We start from the raw sequence: 20,704 nt of genomic DNA, 5'->3' as shown, positions 1-20,704 counted from the left end.
CTGCCTAAAACAAGCGGAACTGGGCTTGCCAGTGCAGGCAGTCGCTTATAATTTTCACTCAGTGGTTACAGCACATATTTTAGGATTTTCTTGTTCCTGGTGACATGTCAAAAGTTAAAAAAAAAAAATTTAAAAACCCATAACAAACGCATGTGGTCAATGCATGCATAAAACTGTTGGTTCCCGGTCTCAGTGACAGATTTGTTGCTGGGAGTGTCATGGTGTTACAACGTCACCCCGGGCCACAGACTTACAAGGACTTTTCCAGGCACTTGCGTAAGAGTGAGCTGCCATTCCCCCGGCATGTTATCCAGGCTCTAATTCGATCCATGGGCAGGAGATGTCAGGCCGTCATTGATGCCAATGGTGGGCATACCTGTTACTGATTTCTGTTCACCATTGAAAGTGACGTTATTGAATGTCTTAATGATTCTGTACATTCAAGGTTCTTTGAAACTGTCCATTTTACTATGCAAAATGCCATACTAATGCTACAAAAAGTATATTCAAAACACCTATGCGTTTCTTTTTTTGAAGAGTAATAAACCTAGATGTGTCTAGTCAGCATTTTTTTTTTTTTTTATTGTATTCAGTTTGGCAGAAAGGGGTGTACTGATAGAAGTATATCTATAAGACTCGATTTGTTTTGTGGTACTAGCCTAGCAATGATGGAATATGTACATCTCTTTCTGTCTTATTACTCTCCACAGTACCATGTGAATGAAATGATGTCAATTGAAGTCACCAATAGGGGGCAGTTTGGAGACTGGAACTGGTCTGAAATGTGTCCTGAAGGCTTCTACGCAGTCTAAGTGTAACTTCTGCGTTCATTTTCCCATCAATCTATTTCATCACTGTAGACATTATAGATCTATGCATGCTGACTGTATACTCATTTGTTATTTTGTTTTCTCTTAGGTGGAAGAGCCTCAAATAGGTGGTGATGACACTGCTCTCAACAGCGTTGTGGTGTTCAAGACTAGAGGACAGAAGCATTCTCTACTGTTGAGTCGCACACAGGACTGTAAGTCACATTTTACTGATGATTTTTATTTTACCTTTTATAAATGAAGATGTCATAATAGTGACATGTTCCTTAATATTAAAGCAAAACTAACAAATTTGAAGTTTGACATCTAGCACATGTAAAAAAAACAAAAATTAAAAAAATAAAGTTACTGCTCTGCTTTTAGTAATTTTTAGGATGTGCAATCATTCAATTATTCATACAACATTTTAGAATTTTTTTTGTCTTGGAAGTTTATTAACCTCTAGAAAAAGTTTTAAAGAAAAAAAAAGGCTTATGTCATGTATTTTCGATATATTTTTCGATATATTTCGGTATATTTCGATGTATGTTGGATAATCCTTCCATTGTACAACAGTATGTTCAACAACAATAACTCCATACAGCTTCATACAAACAGTCTTCAGTTTAACTACGACTTATATTTTCTTAAATTCTTATGCAGTTACAACTCTCCTGTTTTTTACGTATGTCTGTATTTCTGACTCTATGTATGATTTTAAAGCATATCTGTATGGTTTACAATGTAGCTGCACTATTCAGATGTACCTACAACCAGCTGTACTGTACTTGCTCTAGCTACAAACTAACTGCATCATCTGTCCCTCTGTCCTTTTTTCACCATTTTCTTTCCAACTTGAATTTAACAATGCTGCCTGAACCAGTATTGTTAAATACCAGAATGCCATGTTTCAAAAAATACATTCTGTAGACATTACTAAAATAACGGTGGAGGATGAGCCCTCATTGTATATGAGACTTTTTCTTTCGTGCACCTCAGAATATCGTTCCATCTTTTCTTAATCTCCTGCACTGTTCTTTTAATAATGTCTACACTCCAGAAGTAAAGGCTCTCGTTAGAAACTTCCTTTGCCACTGTGGGAAGACCTTTCTAGGTGCTTCTAAGAATCTTTTTTTTTTTTTTTTTTTTTTTTTTTTTTTACATGGATTCTTTATTCTCTATTTGCAGTCTTTTTTGTCATGTAAGCTATGAAACATGTAATTGAAAATTTGAGTTTGCAAAATAATACCGTATTATAAACTGCAATTTACAAACTGACTTGATCAGAAGGGTTAAAAATGATCTCTTTGCAAAATGTTATTAAATGTTTCTTTGTCCTTGAAAACGATGTCTCCTCCTTGCTGCAGACAAGTCTCCCACGTCACCTTGCCTTGTATATAGCCTACTGTCTGACTGCTGCAAATTAACACCTGCTTTACAGAGTTCTTAAAATAATCACGCAAATACGAGGCCCGCAATTACCGGCAGCTTTAGTAAATTAGACAGAATATTTAATAGACCTCATTTGCAAAACCCCCTCTCAATTTTAGCGGTTTCATTCAAAAACAACCCAGAATTACATATGCATCAAGGGCTAAAGCGCTCAGAGACATTGCATCCGCAAATCACGTAATAATTGCGTGTTTATGCCATTGCGTGTGTTTTATAAATCCCAACCAAGAATTCAGAACCCTCAGTTACCGTTTTACAGTGGTAAAACACGCGCAATCCTTTTATAAATCTGGTCCAAAGTGCGTTAAGTCTGTATTGGGTCATTGTATGTGCAGGAAAGTCTTTAAATGTTTCATTTGTTCTCCTCCAGCACTTTAAGCAATGTCAACAGGCTTTACACTTTCGAATTCAGCAATGCTGTACTAAACCGTTAGTTCACTTTGACGTTTTTCTTTGCACAGCATTGGGTAACACTTCACTCCATGTGCAAATGTTCATTGAATAACACTTCACTGCATATACAAATGTTCATTGGGTAAAACTTCACTGCATGTGCTGATGTTCATTGGGAAAATCTACATGAAATTGATGGAAGCGTTCTGAATCAATGATCCAATGCCGTTTCGTAGTATTGTACTGACACGAAGCTTGCATTCTAAACTTCAGTATTAATATTCTTCTTGTACACTTCCAGTATACAATCTAGAAGTTTGTTATATGTTCTTGCATGTATTTATAGACACAGTTGCAATTGCTAGCTGATTGTCTAATCAGAAAATGCATCTACCAAATCTAGAAACACTCCCCGATTTAAAGAAGACTCTCTCTCATCATGACCTCTCAGTGGCAGCTCATGACTTCCACAGAACCTGATGTTATCCAGGAAACAGCACACTTATTCTTCTCTACAAGATGGTTATACCTTTGCACGGAAATACGGCAACCTTCATCAATCTGAGTAGCAATATTAACATTAGCCCCATTTTATTCCTGCCGTGCTTCGCATGAACTGTAGAGTCCAGACAAGCCCTGATTGATGAAGTGATGAACACATAGCAACTAGAGCAAAGCCGAGGGGTAACGAAATCTAGCCCTCTCCTGACTGATAACGATGGAAGACAAGGGACGTCAACAACGTCCTGACACAACAGGGTGCACCTTAGCTGTAAATGTAAACAAGGGACTGACTGCATTAAATGAATTGATGATAAGAGAAACAATGAATATTAGCACTTTAAGTTCATGGAGTAGTATGTCCCTGGAGGCTTAGCCCTTTCAGCCCTTAAAGACCAGCCGGGACTAATAAAAACTGTGTTTATGTACAACTTCACCTTCTCAATTGCTTATTTAATTCAGTGTAATTTTTTTTTAACTTGAACTAAGTAAAGCAGGATGACCTTACACAGGACAGCATTTTAAATAAAGCTGCAATATGCATATTTCAATGGCCATCATTGTATGTTACATTATTATATCTTGTTTTTTAAATATGCCAGTCATATTCACAAATTAGAGATGAAAGTGGTATACGTTGCCAACAGACAAGAAATAGTTTATCATATATCACCCAATGCCAAACTTAACATTGCATAATTTGTTTTATTATTTGATTAAGAATAAAAACAATCAATTGAATTAAATACTGTACATCTACATAACACAGTGTATACTGGCACTAGATTATTATGTATGCCTTAAAACAAAAAGCAGTGGTTACAATCACCTGGCAAAATCTTTTGCATTGACAGTTAGGATTGTCAAAGTCAGAATGATAGAACAGAATCATTTAAATACAGTCCGTGTCACAATCCCAAATATCCCATGCTTTCAATAGTGTGTCTCAATAAACCACTAAACATGTTTTTTGTCATTAATAGTTAGCCTCTAAAGCCTTTACTTGGCGTGCCTATGCTCTCATTTACATACAAGACTTTATTTTAGGACAGCTTTTGACTTTTACCAGGTCTCTTTCCTGTTTGTAGGTCACACTGTTGCCACGCATGTCCTTCTGGTAAGCAAGCTGTTTTCCAACATACTCTAAACTCCCAGAACTGCTAGACTGCTACTGCAGCTAATTCAGGGTCAAGAAGCAAAGCCACTTACAACCACTGTCTCTATCACATAAAGGGTGGCACCAATAAGTGATTTCCTCCAGAAACCTATAGAACCTCCTGTTACAAGTGCTTATTGTTTAATGACAATAGTAGAGTATAAAACATCTAAAGCAGAACCATTACAGAAAGAAATGTAAAACTGTAATGCATTACTTTTTTTTTTTTGTTTACATAAATATTCAATGACCAGCATTTTAATACAAAATGTAGGCTAAGGCATCCTGGACATGCATAAATCATTGGGTTCGCTTTTGATTAGGATTCCATTTTACCTACAGTTGATAAACACAGTATATATAGATTCTGCTCTATTGGATTACTCATCCTTTCTGCAACATTTGTCTACATATCCTACTCCACAGCTCGAAACATTGCATGCATCACACTGTAGTAGGGCAGGCAAATCACTCCTCGTTCATGGCTATCAGCTGCTCAAAATGCCAATGTTGCCTGGCAACCGGACTGCATGGTCGCAGAAACAGCCCCAGACTTGCTCCACTTTTCACAGCTTCTATGCATTTTGCAGTTAGGATATGGGCAATTCCACCACTCTGCTTTAAAACAAACAAAAAACACACATGTAAGGAATTTAATGTTAATTATAAGGTTGAAAAGTGTAATATATTTTAAATATTTAAACCCTTTGGACCCTAATTAGCAACGTTCACAAACCCCAAAGGCAATTGCAGAACACTTTTGCGGACAGTTAGCGCAGCAGAATCAGACGCACGTGTGGGCAAACAAACTTTTCCCACCTATGTGACACGTGTTTTTGTGCCCACTCGGCAAGTCAGCGTTGACATGGGCTGAACTTGGGGAGTGTCCTGATTTAAATACAAATGTAGTGATTTAGCAAACCACCAACAGCGTTATCATTTGCATTTCAGCAGACATGTGAAAACCAGGTCTAAACTGTGCGCAAATTTCATGGTCGACTATAAATACTGGTGAATCTACCAGGGAAGCAGACAAAGAAAACAGAAAAGAGAAATAAAAGAAATATGGAGTGCGCTGGATTAATGTGATACATTGTAATGCGACAGTGTGTGATTTTGTAACAATTGTAAGTCACCCTGGATAAGGGTGCCAGCTAATAAATAAATAAATAAATAAATAAATAAATAAATAAATCATTTCTATGTGGCCAGACAAAGAGAGGAGGAGGAGACGTCCTCAAATATTTCGCCTCTACAGATAAACAATCACTGACACCTGCCAACTGCTTCAGGCTGACCTGGAAGGAGAAGCGGAGAGCACACTGTTTGTCTGTAGCACTAAAGTACATGCAGCAACACAGAATAGGCACCTCTACGTAAATCGTAAGGGAACCTATTTTATCAACGTGCAAGTAGTGTGTGATCTGTGATGCCAACAACAGCATCACAAATGTGTATGCAAACTATCGCTGCTCCGCTCATGACTTGTTTATCCATGCTAATTCACAGGTGGCAGCTGCGTTTCAGTGGGATGACAGTCTGAGAAGCTGGTTGATAGGGGACAACAGGTATCCACTGAAGAAGTGGCTACTGAGACCGCTGCTCAACCCCACGACCCCTGCCGAGGGTACAATCGTACCTTTAAATGTGCTCATACTGTAATTGAGCGAACATTGTGATTCTGATGTTTGGATATCTCTGGGGGAACACTACAGTACATTCCTCAAAGGGTTAGCAGTATCATCCTGGCTTGTGTGTTTTACATAACAAGCTCTCTGTAATGGATGTTGAACTTATAGAGGAAAGATTACAGGGTTTGAGGGAAGCAGATACAGAACCAGAAGCCCCAGTGTTGGAGGCTGCAGATACAGAACCTGAAGCCCCAGTGTTGGAGGCTGCAGATACAGAACCTGAAGCCCCAGTGTTGGAGGCTGCAGATACAGAACCTGAAGCCCCAGTGTTGGAGGCTGCAGATACAGAACCTGAAGCCCCAGTGTTGGAGGCTGCAGATACAGAACCTGAAGCCCCAGTGTTGCAGGCTGCAGATACAGGACCTGAAGCCCCAGTGTTGGAGGCTGCAGATACAGAACCTGAAGCCCCAGTGTTGGAGGCTGCAGATACAGAACCTGAAGCCCCAGTGTTGGAGGCTGCAGATACAGAACCTGAAGCCCCAGTGTTGGAGGCTGCAGATACAGAACCTGAAGCCCCAGTGTTGGAGGCTGAAGATACAGGACCTGAAGCCCCAGTGTTGGAGGCTGCAGATACAGAACCTGAAGCCCCAGTGTTGGAGGCTGCAGATACAGAACCTGAAGCCCCAGTGTTGGAGGCTGCAGATACAGAACCTGAAGCCCCAGTGTTGGAGGCTGCAGATACAGGACCTGAAGCCACAGTGTTGGAGGCTGCAGATACAGAACCTGAAGCCCCAGTGTTGGAGGCTGCAGATACAGAACCTGAAGCCCCAATGTTGGAGGCTGCAGATACAGGACCTGAAGCCCCAGTGTTGGATGCTGCAGATACAGAACCTGAAGCCCCAGTGTTGCAGGCTGCAGATACAGGACCTGAAGCCACAGTGTTGGAGGCTGCAGATACAGAACCTGAAGCCCCAGTGTTGGAGGCTGCAGATACAGGACCTGAAGCCACAGTGTTGGAGGCTGCAGATACAGAACCTGAAGCCCCAGTGTTGGAGGCTGCAGATACAGAACCTGAAGCCCCAGTGTTGGAGGCTGCAGATACAGAACCTGAAGCCCCAGTGTTGGAGGCTGCAGATACAGAACCTGAAGCCCCAGTGTTGGAGGCTGCAGATACAGAACCTGAAGCCCCAGTGTTGGAGGCTGCAGATACAGAACCTGAAGCCCCAGTGTTGGAGGCTGCAGATACAGGACCTGAAGCCCCAGTGTTGGAGGCTGCAGATACAGAACCTGAAGCCCCAGTGTTGCAGGCTGCAGATACAGAACCTGAAGCCCCAGTGTTGGAGGCTGCAGATACAGAACCTGAAGCCCCAGTGTTGGAGGCTGCAGATGCTGCAAGTGCCAGGCAGATCAAACAAAGCCTTTTAGACAGGGGTTCACAGCTATGCATGCGGATCAATAAAAAAATGCGGACTTTGTTATTGTTGTATAAGACGTAAATGCGTACCATCAGTATATTTTTAACAGGAAAGCATTTATAATAAAGGCAGCGACGGTGCTTATGGTTCAAAGGTGAGCTATACTCTCAACAAGTGAAACAGGAAAAAATATTTATGCAACTTAATTTTGCACATAATTACTTTTTTTAAAATTTCGTAAGTATTCACTGCCCCCCATCCCCGACTGCTAAACAAATATAGCCTTGCTTGAGGCGCTTGTGTCCTTTTTTATTGGTTTCAAAATACCCTCCATTCGCTATCACAGATGCACAGGTCCTCTTAAAGGGAATGCTGAATCCTTATTGGTTGTAACCTTACTCCCCTCACTGTGCTTTGATTGGCTGGGCATATGATTTGCTATTTGATGTGAGCTAGCCCACTCATGACTTCTAAATCCCGTTTTCATGCGCTATTGCAGCGCTTCGCAAACGCAGTCATTTTTGCCCTAACAATAGCCTCTGCTCACATATTTGCTAAACAGGGCCCATTGTGTATAATTCAAACTATTACATTTTCAATAAACAATAGACTTCAATGTGTGTTAGCATGTACTAGTAATGTTTATCAATTAATTTCTATTCAAGTTTTTTATTAATTTTTGACTTATTTAATTACAGTGGTTTACAATTTATAAATTATTATGTTATAAATGATAAATTATAAACTTTTTGAAAAATTGTAAAAATCAATACAAGATTCTCAAAACGTTTAACAATTAAACGTTTAGTAAAATACCATTTTTATTTTTGCTTACCATTTAAATATTGAAATCTTACAGCGTAAATAATAAAACACATGTGGAGCCGTCGTTTGCAGAGAACAGCATGTACAAAGCTACAGATTAACACACAGTCTAAGGGAATTGTAACTACATACAGTACATCTTACTTTCAAATAAGCTAATGCAGTTGCTGAATAACAATTAAGAAGTTTAAGTAATAAATACTGCAACTCTGGTTCTCATTGGCTTCTGATAAATATGTTCCAGGAATAATTTAGTTCTGTGAAGTACAGGCTTATGGCCAGTTGGTGGCAATATAATCACCCAATGCATCTTGTGCATTTCAAGTTTTATATGCCAGTATGAAATAGCCTTTCAGTACTGGAATTTACAGAGATTAAACAAAACTGTGCATCTCATTGAGGTTTGACGATTGAAAAGCATGTAGTATTTTACAGACTGCCTTTCTGTATAAAGGTTAGTTACCCAAATGCAATGTATGTGTTTTATTTCCATTTTGTTTTTACACATACCTGTCGTACTTCCCATTGCTGTCTGAAGTGGGCTTGTTCTTGTAAGGTGCATTCTGACACAATCACCTGCTCCTGTCTGACATCGAAACAGAACTGCCCTCCAGAGCCAAACCGGATTTCCCTCATACTGTTGTATTCAGAGTGCTGTTCCAAACCAGAGTGACATAAAAAAATAAAAAGTATTTATTCTTGGTAATCCGGTTTCTTTTTCCAGTCTAAAAAACTGCACTTCTGAAGATTTTGAAAACAGGACTTTGAAAATGTAGCCCTACTGTTTCGAAGCATATGGTCTGTATCACTGATATAGAGAAAGGCTAGAATAATGTGGCATTAAAGTTTATTGTTTACCAGAAAACAGTTTATTTCAACTTTATTTCAACATAAGTTTTTAACATTAGAAAATCATACAGCTGAGAAATGTTTCTACAGCGATGGCCCAAAGTCACCCTATAGAATTTACAAATTTTCCTTCATAATGTCGAATGAAACCTGATGAATAATGTGTTAACATATTGAATCACGCTGCTTTGTAGTTTTCTAAATACTTAATAAAAAACTGGCAAACTCAAAAACTAAAAATGGGACACTTCGAAAACTAACATGAAATACTGTACTACTATTATGGCTTCCGGTAGACTTTTGCAATATCATTTTGTAGTTTCTTTGATTACATGATGTTAAATAAAAGATCTAAATTATGCTTATATGGTTTTTTCTTTAAAATGATTTCTCAGTCCTAAAACTCTAGTTGCTTCAGTCCTGAGTTTAAAAAACAAAACAAAAACAACAACAGCTCCCAAATCCCCTGATTTAGAAAATAAGAGACTACACTCATGTACAGATATCTGGAAACTGAAGTGAAATAATAGTTAAGATGAGAATGTGTCTAAGTGAGCATGCTCTACTGTACCTGATTGCCATTACCACTGCAAGGGGAGAGCTGGACAGGACCTCCAGCAGCACCCCACCTGGTCTTGTAATCTGCACAATAGCCAGTGCCAACATTGTACAGCTTTAAATACAGGTTTTTAGAAAGATATTAATATTGCACTCAATGCACAAGTTGTATTAACTATTAATAGTGTATAAACATAACAAAAACATATTTAGATCAGATCATTGTTTTTTAAACTAAATCAAGCAAAAGAGGAATCCCTAATCCCCTTAAGGCAGTGTTTTGTGAATAAAATCCATTAATTTCATAAAAACACACATCTGCATGCTACTTAATTGAAAACTAAACTGAATATTGGAAATGTTTTCAGATAACAGCTTAGTTCATGAATGTATCCTTATATATATATATATATATCTATATATATATATATATATATATATATATATTTGCCGGGGAGTCCTCAGAGAATAGGAGCAGACAGGTAGACCATAGTTCTGGGGGATGTTTTGAGTCAGGAAACACCAGTGAAAGTCTTTGCACCCAAGTCTTCTGCTCAGCTGTACCCTTTCTGTACAGTTGGGTGCCTCAGCCTATTGAAGGAACAGTAAGATTTCCAATAACAGCATTTAAAATGGATCCCTACCAACACTGATATGAAAACACATATTAACATTCACAACCTTGGAGCATTTAATTGATGTCTTTGTCCTGAATTATGTAGACTTGCACAGGATTATAATTTGACCATGCTTTCTATAACAAGGGTAAGGTACTAACTGCAACACAATCCCTCCTAATCCATCCTTGATTCTTGATGATGATTCTTAGTTGTAAATCTCCCTCCCGACCTGTGAGGGCGCTAAGCAGCAAGAACAGAGTTCTTTGGTCGGGCGGGTTCTTTCCCAGGGTTCAAGGGAAGTTGGCCAGTCTGGAAGAAGGCGAAACTCCTTTGCAAGAACGCATTGACCCGGAAGGGAAACGACATGGCAGCTGTATATTGGAGAGGCGGTTGCACTTGTTTACCAAGGTGTGACAGCATAAAAGGGGACAGAGAATCGCAATCTGTTTCTTCGCTTTGGTTACCGTATTTGAGACCAAAAGGACCTGTGTAATTGTATCGTGAGCATTACGTTCTGTTTGTCTAACTGTCTGTGCTTGTTACTTGTTAGACGGCTAAACGTTCCGGAGCTGTTGCCAGAGGCCAGCACCCACCAGGAACCTCACTGCAAGGCACACCGTTATATTATATTCACCACGAGCACTACTGCACTCACTAAAGGACTGGTGACTCTATGTTTTGTCTGTGTGTGTCTATTTTTTGTGTGTTATTATTTGGGACTGACCCGTGCATTATTTATACAGCATTGTGCCAAGCATTGGTGCACTGCCTTCTGTCTTTATAGTTTACTGTTGGTCATTTTCAGCTGTTGGATTATAAAGTACAGCCATCATATCACCAGAACTGTGTTTGTCGTTGTTTGGAGCACTGCATCAACCCTACACCTGCGCATTATAACCCACTTTGCCAGAATCATGTATTATGCATTACTCTGTATTTTGTGATGGTGGTCCACTATGAAAGGAGCTATATAAAATAAAGATTGATTGATTGATTGAAGTGGATTCTGCATTTTTTTAATGTGTACCTTGCCTATTAGGTATGCTGCCATGTCCCGCTTGTAGAAGATGTTCTTAAAGGAGTCAAGCCAAGTCTCAGCCACTCTGATCTTGTTCTTCACGACAGTCTCCTCGTCAGGTAGAGAGTACGGAACACGATGTCGGTACAGGTGCCCAACACGGGAACAGGGCAGGATCTCCAGGGACCCGCCACACAGCCACACCTGAAATGGAGGCTAAAACTATGGCTGCTTTGCACAATGGAATTTCCCACCATCTATTTTCAGTATATAATGTCAGAGCCATGTAATTGTTAGCTACACTGAAAGATACAGACATTTTTGTTAGAGCCACCCTCCACAACAGTATACATACGTTTTACAGACATTAATGTGAAACCTTTGTTCGTGGTCGAAATCTTCCACAGTGGGCCTTGAAAGATGTATCCATTAATGAGGAGACAGAGTGCTAAGACAGAAATAAATCTGGTCTTTTGATGTTTACAAGTTAGAACACAACAGAGACTTACATGCTGGTAGATGTTTCCTTTCAAAATGTCTGGTACATAGTTGGCAACAGCACATGAAAAAATAAGCACCTGCAGTTTTTGGATGTTACTATATCAAGTATATTATAACACAGTGTAGCGGGTACCGTTAAGACATTAGTGGAAGCTAAACTAGTCTGGTGTTACAAAACCCCCACATGATTTGTCACAATATAGAAATTGCCATTCTGAACAGCTATGGGCTTTAAAGAAAAGGTGGTGATTCATGTCAAGACTGAGGTACTTTGACACAGCTTTGTGGGGAATATTTGATATTATCCTTTCGTGAGGACAGAAAGAACAGTGATATACAGTGATGTGACAGACACAAACCTTATCATTCAGTAAAAGAAAAATGCGTCTAAAAAAAGTATTTACCCTGATTGACAACTCCATATTCTCCACCCCCCATATAGACATGCCAGGATCGTAGGCACCAATGTTCTGGAAGTAATGTCTTTCCACAGCCAGCACTCCCCCTGGCAAAGCGGGGCTCCTGGATCACAGTGTAGGGAAAGAATTCATGAAAAGAATATATGTACAAAACTATGATTGAGATTCAGCTGTGTTATCTGGAGAATTGACTGAAACAGAAAGACCTGCGCAATGCTTCTCACTAGAACTATTGAGCAGACCCGTACATAGCAGTTCTTTAAGATCTGCTTTTTAAAATGGGTACACTGCATACAAACCCCCTTGGTTTTTTTGAGGGACATGGGTTCTGTCTGTGCACTGTACGTTTTAGCTTAGATCTCTTCACATCTCTTCCCCATTGTTAACTTTTCTAAAACACATGCAAACTAAACCACAAAAAAAGGTCAAACCAGTTACCTGACTGGGCTGACCAGGGAGCCGCGCTGCTCCTTCTCATACTTGGGGATCGGCTCCCAGTGGAAATCCAGCTTCCAGTCAAAGACTCCTCTCTGTGGGTCAACCGAGTGGTAATACTGAAACGTCTTCCAGTCAATTACATCTATAACTGGGGCCACAACACGGCTTCTGATGGAGAAAATGGGGGAATTAAACAACATTTGCTATGGTGTCCTGAGTTAAATTTCAGTCTAAAGCTCCTTTCACACTGGCACTCATACCCAGGTACAGACCCAGAGTCTGGCTACACAGGCCATAATCCTGCGTAACGTGAAACCACATACCTGGGTCGTACTCGGGTTGACAGCAACCCACCTCAAGATGTGGATCAACACGTTTTGACCCAGGTTGACTAAGACAATACACGACAGCCGTTCGTAAGCCGATGAAATAACAGCCACGCCTACATGACGGTTTCACTTCTGCAAGGAACATTTCTGTTAATTCATATTTTTGTTGACTGAGAAACATCATGAGCTCGATTGCATTGGGGATGAAGAAACATGTGCTCTAATCAACATTTGGGCCGACGGTTCACTCCAGAGAAGCTTGGATGGAAGCGTCCATAACAAGCTGTTTCTGGGGCATTGATACGTGCGTTGTGTATTTGCTTCTGTCAGCCAGGTCGACCCTGCTTCTTCAAAAGCAGTGTGAAATTGGGTAGTTGACCCGCACGACACTGAGTCCTGACCCGGGTAGGGTCTGACCAGGGTACCGCATGCCAGTGCGAAAGAGGCTTTAGGTAGAAGGCAATTTATTATCGCAAATTGTGGGAATCGAGAGATCTTGTTTTCAAAGTTTTCTCACTGTCTTGTTTTATTTATTATTACAAAATAAAAATAAATAAACAAAACCTAACTCTCACATGAAGTGCTAAACTCAACTTTGTATTTCCTTAAACTATTCCACTGGACGGCTAAGCCATTTACCAGTCATAAAACACTTCTATCACACAAAGGATTACACATTCCCTTACACCGACTGACAGCCTCTTGCCGTCACACAGCCTGCCCAGTACAAACATTGTGGAACCTGTTATACACCTGCCTGATAGTTACAGACCAACACATTTAAATTGCCACCAATTAAATTACATTAAATTAAATTAAATTAAACAAGTACACGTGTGGCTGTACAAACACAGTCACACCCACGTTTATCTGGCAAGGACAGAAATTAACCCTATCCCTGCCAACCGCCAACAAGTTTTGCTAGTGTGTGTGTCTGTATATATATATATATATATATATATATATATATATATATATATATATATATATATATATATATATATATATATATATATATAGGCCCAGCTCACTCAAGAATAAAATGTCAAATTTGCTCCAAATTTTTAGATTAATCTAATATTGGCTTATATTATATACTCATGATCATGAAGAACTGTTTTCTGAAAAAAAAAATAAACTGATAGCTCAGACATTTGTGGAATCACACATCCTAAAATATATACTGTTTGGGTTGTACTTGATTTTACTCTTCAATGTGATGACATTTTTTGTGATTGCTCTTATTTGAAATCATTCTCATCTATTTATCATACTTACTACGTGCTCTTAATGGACTTTACTCATATAAGCAAATATGTTTACTATAAGTTTAACTGCTCTTAGTCAAATTCACTCTTAAATGTAATTATTTACTGTATTCTTTATTTTGCTCTTATTTGAATCTGATCTGATTTTACTGTACTTTATAACCACTCTTATCTGTAATGTTATAGTCTGTAATGTGATACTTTGTATTGTGATATTTTGTAACAACTGTAAGTCACCCTGGATATGGGTGTCCGCTAAGAAATAAATAAATAAATAAATAAATAAATAATAATAATTAGCAAGGATATAAAATTAAACTATGGGCTATCAAGTTTGTTCCACAACGCACAAATGAGGGACAGATGAAAGAGAATGTTTTCAGAAGATAAACATTGGATTGTTTAAAATCATGGTCCCCACAGCGAAATTAGTTGTCATAGTTACCCCACTTTTTTACATAACTCTGTGGCACAGCTGTTAGGAACCTTGGGGAACTCAGCTCATATCAACAGAAGTTATAAATAAATACACCAATGGATTTTCTATTTATTGTTATTACCATGACAACCAGTACTAAAGACACCAGCTAAGGAACAAAATATTCTTGCAAATATACATATGTTCTTTGTCCACTGCCAATCCTCTTAGCTATGCCTGTTAGATAAATGAATATGACACGTTTATAGAGGATTTTGAGCACATGATGCTCTTTAAAAGCTTGACAAAATACAAATTACTGTACTGTGATTATCAGTGTCGTGCACACAATGTGATATTTTTCTTCTACAATTCCATTGTTTTGACACAATCAAAGAAGCATGTTAATTAAATACTCATTATTAACTAAACATGAATGTATGTTAAGCCTATGAATGTAAATCGTTTGAAAGCTCTTATGACTGAATAACGAATTAAGGCTGCCACAGTTAAACCTGCAAACCCTATAAAGTAAACTGAACAGCAATGTTTAAAGGAGTGTATGGGGTATAGGCAGATGTGCCACAGTTTAATCAGCAGTACCACATGTGCCTATACTTACTGTGAAGCCTTTAAACCTGGGATTTAAACAAGCATTGAGAAGTTTTTTTTAACCCCTTATAATCTATATTTTTTTTGATTTTGATGCATGCATCCCTACCGATCCCCTTACTAACTATACAACCATATACCAGCCTTTAAAAAATTACATTTTACCACAACACAATGCTATGGCAAGTCAAAAGTATGGCTTATTAAATATGGAAATCCATTGTTATGTCTTCAAATGTCTTAAAAAGGGAAAATTAAACACATTTAGCAAAATATGCGAGCCTTTGCTGAATAAATTAAAATAAAATATTTGCAAATATGCTATTATTTATTTGTATATTTATCATTAATCGTGTATGATTTACTCGTATATAGTCATATTTGTATATAATACTTGTGTTTGAGATTTACTTTCTAAAATAAAATGTAAAAAAAAAAAACTGTTTTAAGCATATATTTTAACTTTGGTGAATTATCAACAACAGCCTTCATGTAATACAGTGATTGTGTCCAGCTGTCATCTAAATAACAACTGTCAGTCAGCTGCAACTCAAACAGAAAAGGGTTAAATAAAACTGTGGTTGTAATAGAAGAAGAACACTCTCACATGTAATCCACTTAGAAAGGCAGAAATTAATAATAGCTGTCCAATACAATTATCATTATGATTTATGACCAAAATATTCTAACCTGGACAAAACTTTGGGGTGGGGTTGTCTCTGCATTTGTCAGTGTGTGAAGGAAGAAATTTAAACTGTAAAAAAAAAAAACTAAACAAAAAATATACTTGTGACAGAGACAGAATGATTCTTGGTAATAAATCTCCCTCCTGACCTGTGAGGGCGCTGTGTAAAGGGAACAGAGTGCCCTGGAATGGATGGCCAGACAATTAATTCCCTGAAGTCAGCCATCTAGAAAGGGGGTGGAGCTACGGTACACTAAATTATCGAGCTGGTAGGGAAACTATGTGACAGTAACGGATTGGAGGAGCGGTAGCACTAGTTAACCAAGGAAGGGGTCATGATTGACGGTACAAAAGGGGACGCAGCGAAGTGATCTGTTCCTTTGTATGGTTAATGCTGAACCGGAAGGAAAGCCTGTATTGTTATAGTGAATGTTTTGTTTGTTTGTCGTGTCTAAAGAATTACTTGTTTGTTGTTATTAGACAGCTAACACGATCTGTAGCTGTCGACAAAGGCCAGAACTTTCCCGGACAACACTGCACTATTGTTCACGATTAACTGTATTTGCACCACGAGCACTATAGTAATCACTGTGGACTTGTGATTGTGTGGGTATTTAAATATTGGGACTATTACTTCGGGACCAATCTGTGGATTAAATGGAACAATACACAACGTTGTATTGCTTGTTATCATTATTGTTTACTGTTTTTTGTCATCAGACTTTGGATTATATAAATAAAACACCACTGCACCTGGATTATCGTTGTCTGTCTGTTTATTGATCACCGCAGCACTCCTTCACCTGCACACTGTTAACCACTTTGTCACAATACTGTACAGAAAAAAGTGAGGTTTGGGGGTTTATCATAGGTAATTATTTATGAATCTCTATGAAATACAAAGAAGAATTAATATAACTTGCCTGTGAAGATTACCTGTTCTGACATATGCCTTTTGTTAAGGCATCACAATAAAAGGTTTTGATGGCCTGGGTCTAAATCAATGTGACCAGCCCATCAGCTCAAAACATCTGTTTTCTACATATTCAGCTACAGATTGCATGTTTTTGAGGTGCAACATGCAAATGTCATTCTCAAGAGAGGATAATTTGGAGTTGGAACTTATGTTTTGTAATTGCCCTTGTTATTTAACCTGTGAAGGAATAAAACACTTGTTCTGGTAAAGAGTTGCTAATTTCACCCATGCAGCCAAGAAAAGCAATCCAAGCGCAAACACCGAACAAAAGCAAGTGCAACCCTTTATTCCTGTTCAAACTTTCCAACATTTTCCAAGAAAAAGGGGTAATTTTCAAAGTACAGCCTGCACCGGTAGGGCACCAAATAAAATATGTTTTATACCTTTAACAGTTGTTTTGAAAAAAAAAAAGTTTTGAAATTAAAAAATATATAAATAAAAGTATATTTTAAATAAAACAGTATTTTAATTAGTTTTTTCTTTGTTGACCATTTACCATTTACACACAGAAATGTACAACATGTATTTACACGTGATCAAACAGGGTGACTAACTAACATTTCTGTTGAAAGACCAAAAAATCTAATGTAAATGTAGAGATTTTTTCTGCCAGCGTTGTTTTTCATATACTCCATGAACTGATCATTGGGTTCCTGATGGACAAAGCTACAGTATAAAATACAAGCAACATCCTGGGGACCACACAAGTAGTCTTCATTTTAGCATCATATTGGGGGCCACAGTAGGATTCTGCTTGGCAGGCACATCCTTAAGAGAGGTTTCTTGCACAACTGGCCTATTAACTACTGTGCACTAGGTAGTGAAACTGTACAAGAGAGAGAGCGTTGAAAAATCAAAACCAAGGACAGGAAGACCACCCACGTTGCCATCCAGGGGACTGTGTGGTCTAACCCACAGTACACTCCTGAAAACGAGACACCTGCAGTGGGTCAAACAACATAAAACTGAGGGAGAAAGGGATTGTGTTTTTTCTTTCTTTCTTTCTTTTTTTTAGTGGTGATATCCCAGTTACATCATAACCATTTTTGGTGCATACTACATAAGGCAATCAATCTTGCTTGCCTGAAAGCAAAGTTAATGCCAAATTTTCGACTAATTTATCATTCAACAAAAGAGTATTAGACTGTAATTAAAGTATACAAAGCATCTGCTGGACGTGCATCTAGAAGGAATTGGTGAAGACTGGCCTATAAACATATAATCAACAGTATGCCATGGCCATGTGACAATGCATAAATACTGGCTTTCTCCCTTAACATTCTAATCTACAACTAATCTTATAACATACAAAGCTACTTATGCATTGATGTGCTTTCTGACGCTGGTCTAGAGACAAGGGAAATCATGTCTGTGACAGGACACCGTAATGACGGCTCAATTCGCAGCTACTGGACAGCAAACCAACAGGAAAGACACGATCAGTCCACAATTCTGTCATAAGCTGGATCCAAACAATATCCTGCCTCAAAACCAGCCAGTCAAACCGTCAACCCTGTTTCAGTTCTTTCTGCACCAGCCAATTCACTCCCTTCCAGCTTGAATGATGCCCCGCCTCCAACAAGTTTCGAGTTCGACTCTATACTACACAGAATATTCGACAATCCTACAGTTCATTTATCTGGCAATGTCATAATAATAATAAAAACTATTTTCTCTACGTGTATGTCGTTTTTCTGTTCTAATTATGTTAGGGACTATTTTTCTCAGCTGAAGGTTACCTGTCGAAATATCAGAAGTTCAAGGTAAATATAGGTTTTAAAGTTGTTTTTTTAAAGAGAAAATAAATAAATAGTTTTCTTATAGCAATAGAGCCCTATTGCTGTGTGCTCAACTGTATGTAGATAACCTTGACCTTCGTTAGCGCCCTTGCCTACGGCTCGGGACGCATAACTCCAGTCGCGGTCATCAACCACAAGGTACAGCGCGCAGCAACGGGCTCTATTGCTTAAGTATTTGCTCCATTAGTGTGTGCCAGGTGTAATGTTAGAAGTGTTGGTTATTGTATTCTACATGTCTAAAATCTATTTAAATGCCCCTCTCTCTTCACAAAAGACACTGCAGCCTCTGATTTGCCAAATCTATAATAGATTTGGCTCATTTCCCTTATTCAAATGGTTTGTGTTGTTAAAATTAAATAGTAAACTGTTTGATCACTTCTAAATATACATACAGTAGTGAATTTCCATATGTAAATTGTCAATGATCTAATTTAAATACTATTTAATTTAAAATAGTATTTAATTTTTTTCATTATAAAAATCTTCTTTGCAAAAAGCAAAAAAAAAAACAAAAAACAACAAGTAACAACCAAGACCAGTGGGAATGTAACAGCTAATCTGAGACTAAAAGAAAAAGAAACATAATCTTCAAATATCCCAGAGGAAAGACTGGCCAGCTGAGATATTAAGGTAAACAAATTGAGTAAGCCAAGATATATTTGAGCAAATGTGAGTAGATATGTTGAACACACAGTAGTGTTTCAAAAGACTTGCACTTGGGTTGAAATATATTCCCACAGGCAGCTTAATATGTGCCTGGAGAATATTAGGATATGCTTTTTAACAAACTGTTTTATTTTAAATCTACATGTATAAACCATTAAGCTGGACCACTGATAACCAGATACTAGGTACAATTTTGGAGGTTGTTTCTTTGGATCTTCAGTAGGCTCCCTTTAAGTCGAAACACTAAATTATATACAATTGTTAGCATGTGTGTGTAGTAATAAAACATTCTGGATCCCAATATGATTAGGACTGCATGTCTGTGTTAAAGGTGCTGTCAAGTAACCCTGTAAGCATGACAGGCTGGAAAACAGGTGGGACAAAAGCTCAACAGCTCTCTCTTACCTGTCCCCCGCAATTCTGTCCAGCAGCGGCTCCAGCCAACCCTTGTGACATTCACAGTGCGAGTCCATGAAGACAAGCACGTCCCCAGACGCTCGTGCAGCTCCAAGCAAGCGTCCACCAATAACCCCCAAGCGCTTATTGCTCCGGATCAATTTGACCCCATCCAGCCTGGAAATGTACTCACTGAGAGCTGTCTTCAGATGTCCTGGAAGAAAGATGAATCATCGAGAGATAGTAACCCATCACACTGACACCACCACAACTGCAATCCACGAAGATCCATCTCCAGCCTGTTTACTCATCTCTTTCATGTCAATTTGCAGAGTGTAGTGACTTAAAAAGGGAAATAAACTGAAATACTGTGGATGCCAACTGAGAAAGAAGTCAGTGTTGACACAACAGTTCACCAAAGGTTGTGTATTTAAGTCTGCAGTCATGTAAAGAAAGAGGAATATCTTCTTACACTTAAATAGTGTTGATGAATACCGTTGCATGATATGTAAATTCTGGTCAAACTGTGTGGAAAAAAACATTCACTAATCAAACAAACATTTCGGTATACTTGTGAAAATACTATGTGGTAGTAGATTCTTCACTCTTACAAAGAGAAGCTTTTTGTATTTCTGATTTAAAAAATATGGTTCCTAATGGAATGAATGTTGAATTCGACCTTAAGTCCTTGTTATTATCTACTGTATGTCAACTTACACTAAGACGTGTAAATTAATATATCTGATTATGTGGTTTCACATTGTCCTTCTTGTGCATTGCTGTATTCATTATATGTACAGTGTTTTAATTAACTTGTTACTTCTCTTTTCTATTCAGGGTTATATTGAATCCAGTGTTTATAAACTCTACTCAAGCCTTTCTGACTGATTGTCATTTATAATTTTCTTTAATTTTTGTAGATGTTCTAGTGTTGCAGAATTACATTCTGGCAACATTGTAGCAAACTGCT

The 20,704-nt window shown here is 38.3% G+C and overlaps 1 protein-coding gene across 1 annotated transcript in view; it reads right to left on the bottom strand.

Moving 5' to 3' along the window:
- Positions 1-3,880: 3,880 nt before the first annotated feature.
- The window catches only part of LOC121313651 (polypeptide N-acetylgalactosaminyltransferase 15-like), a 21,758-nt gene continuing 4,934 nt past the window's right edge, over positions 3,881-20,704 (bottom strand). The window contains 8 exon segments of the mRNA XM_041246392.1: positions 3,881-4,929; positions 8,693-8,836; positions 9,603-9,742; positions 10,078-10,180; positions 11,237-11,431; positions 12,133-12,250; positions 12,586-12,753; positions 19,744-19,948. Coding sequence (XP_041102326.1) covers positions 4,780-4,929; positions 8,693-8,836; positions 9,603-9,742; positions 10,078-10,180; positions 11,237-11,431; positions 12,133-12,250; positions 12,586-12,753; positions 19,744-19,948 — 1,223 coding nt within the window. The 3' untranslated portion in view covers positions 3,881-4,779.

The sequence above is a fragment of the Polyodon spathula genome, chromosome 3, assembly GCF_017654505.1.
Source record: "Polyodon spathula isolate WHYD16114869_AA chromosome 3, ASM1765450v1, whole genome shotgun sequence".
In the NCBI taxonomy this organism is placed as follows: Eukaryota; Metazoa; Chordata; class Actinopteri; order Acipenseriformes; family Polyodontidae; genus Polyodon; species Polyodon spathula.
This window is presented reverse-complemented; position numbering and strand designations above follow the sequence as displayed.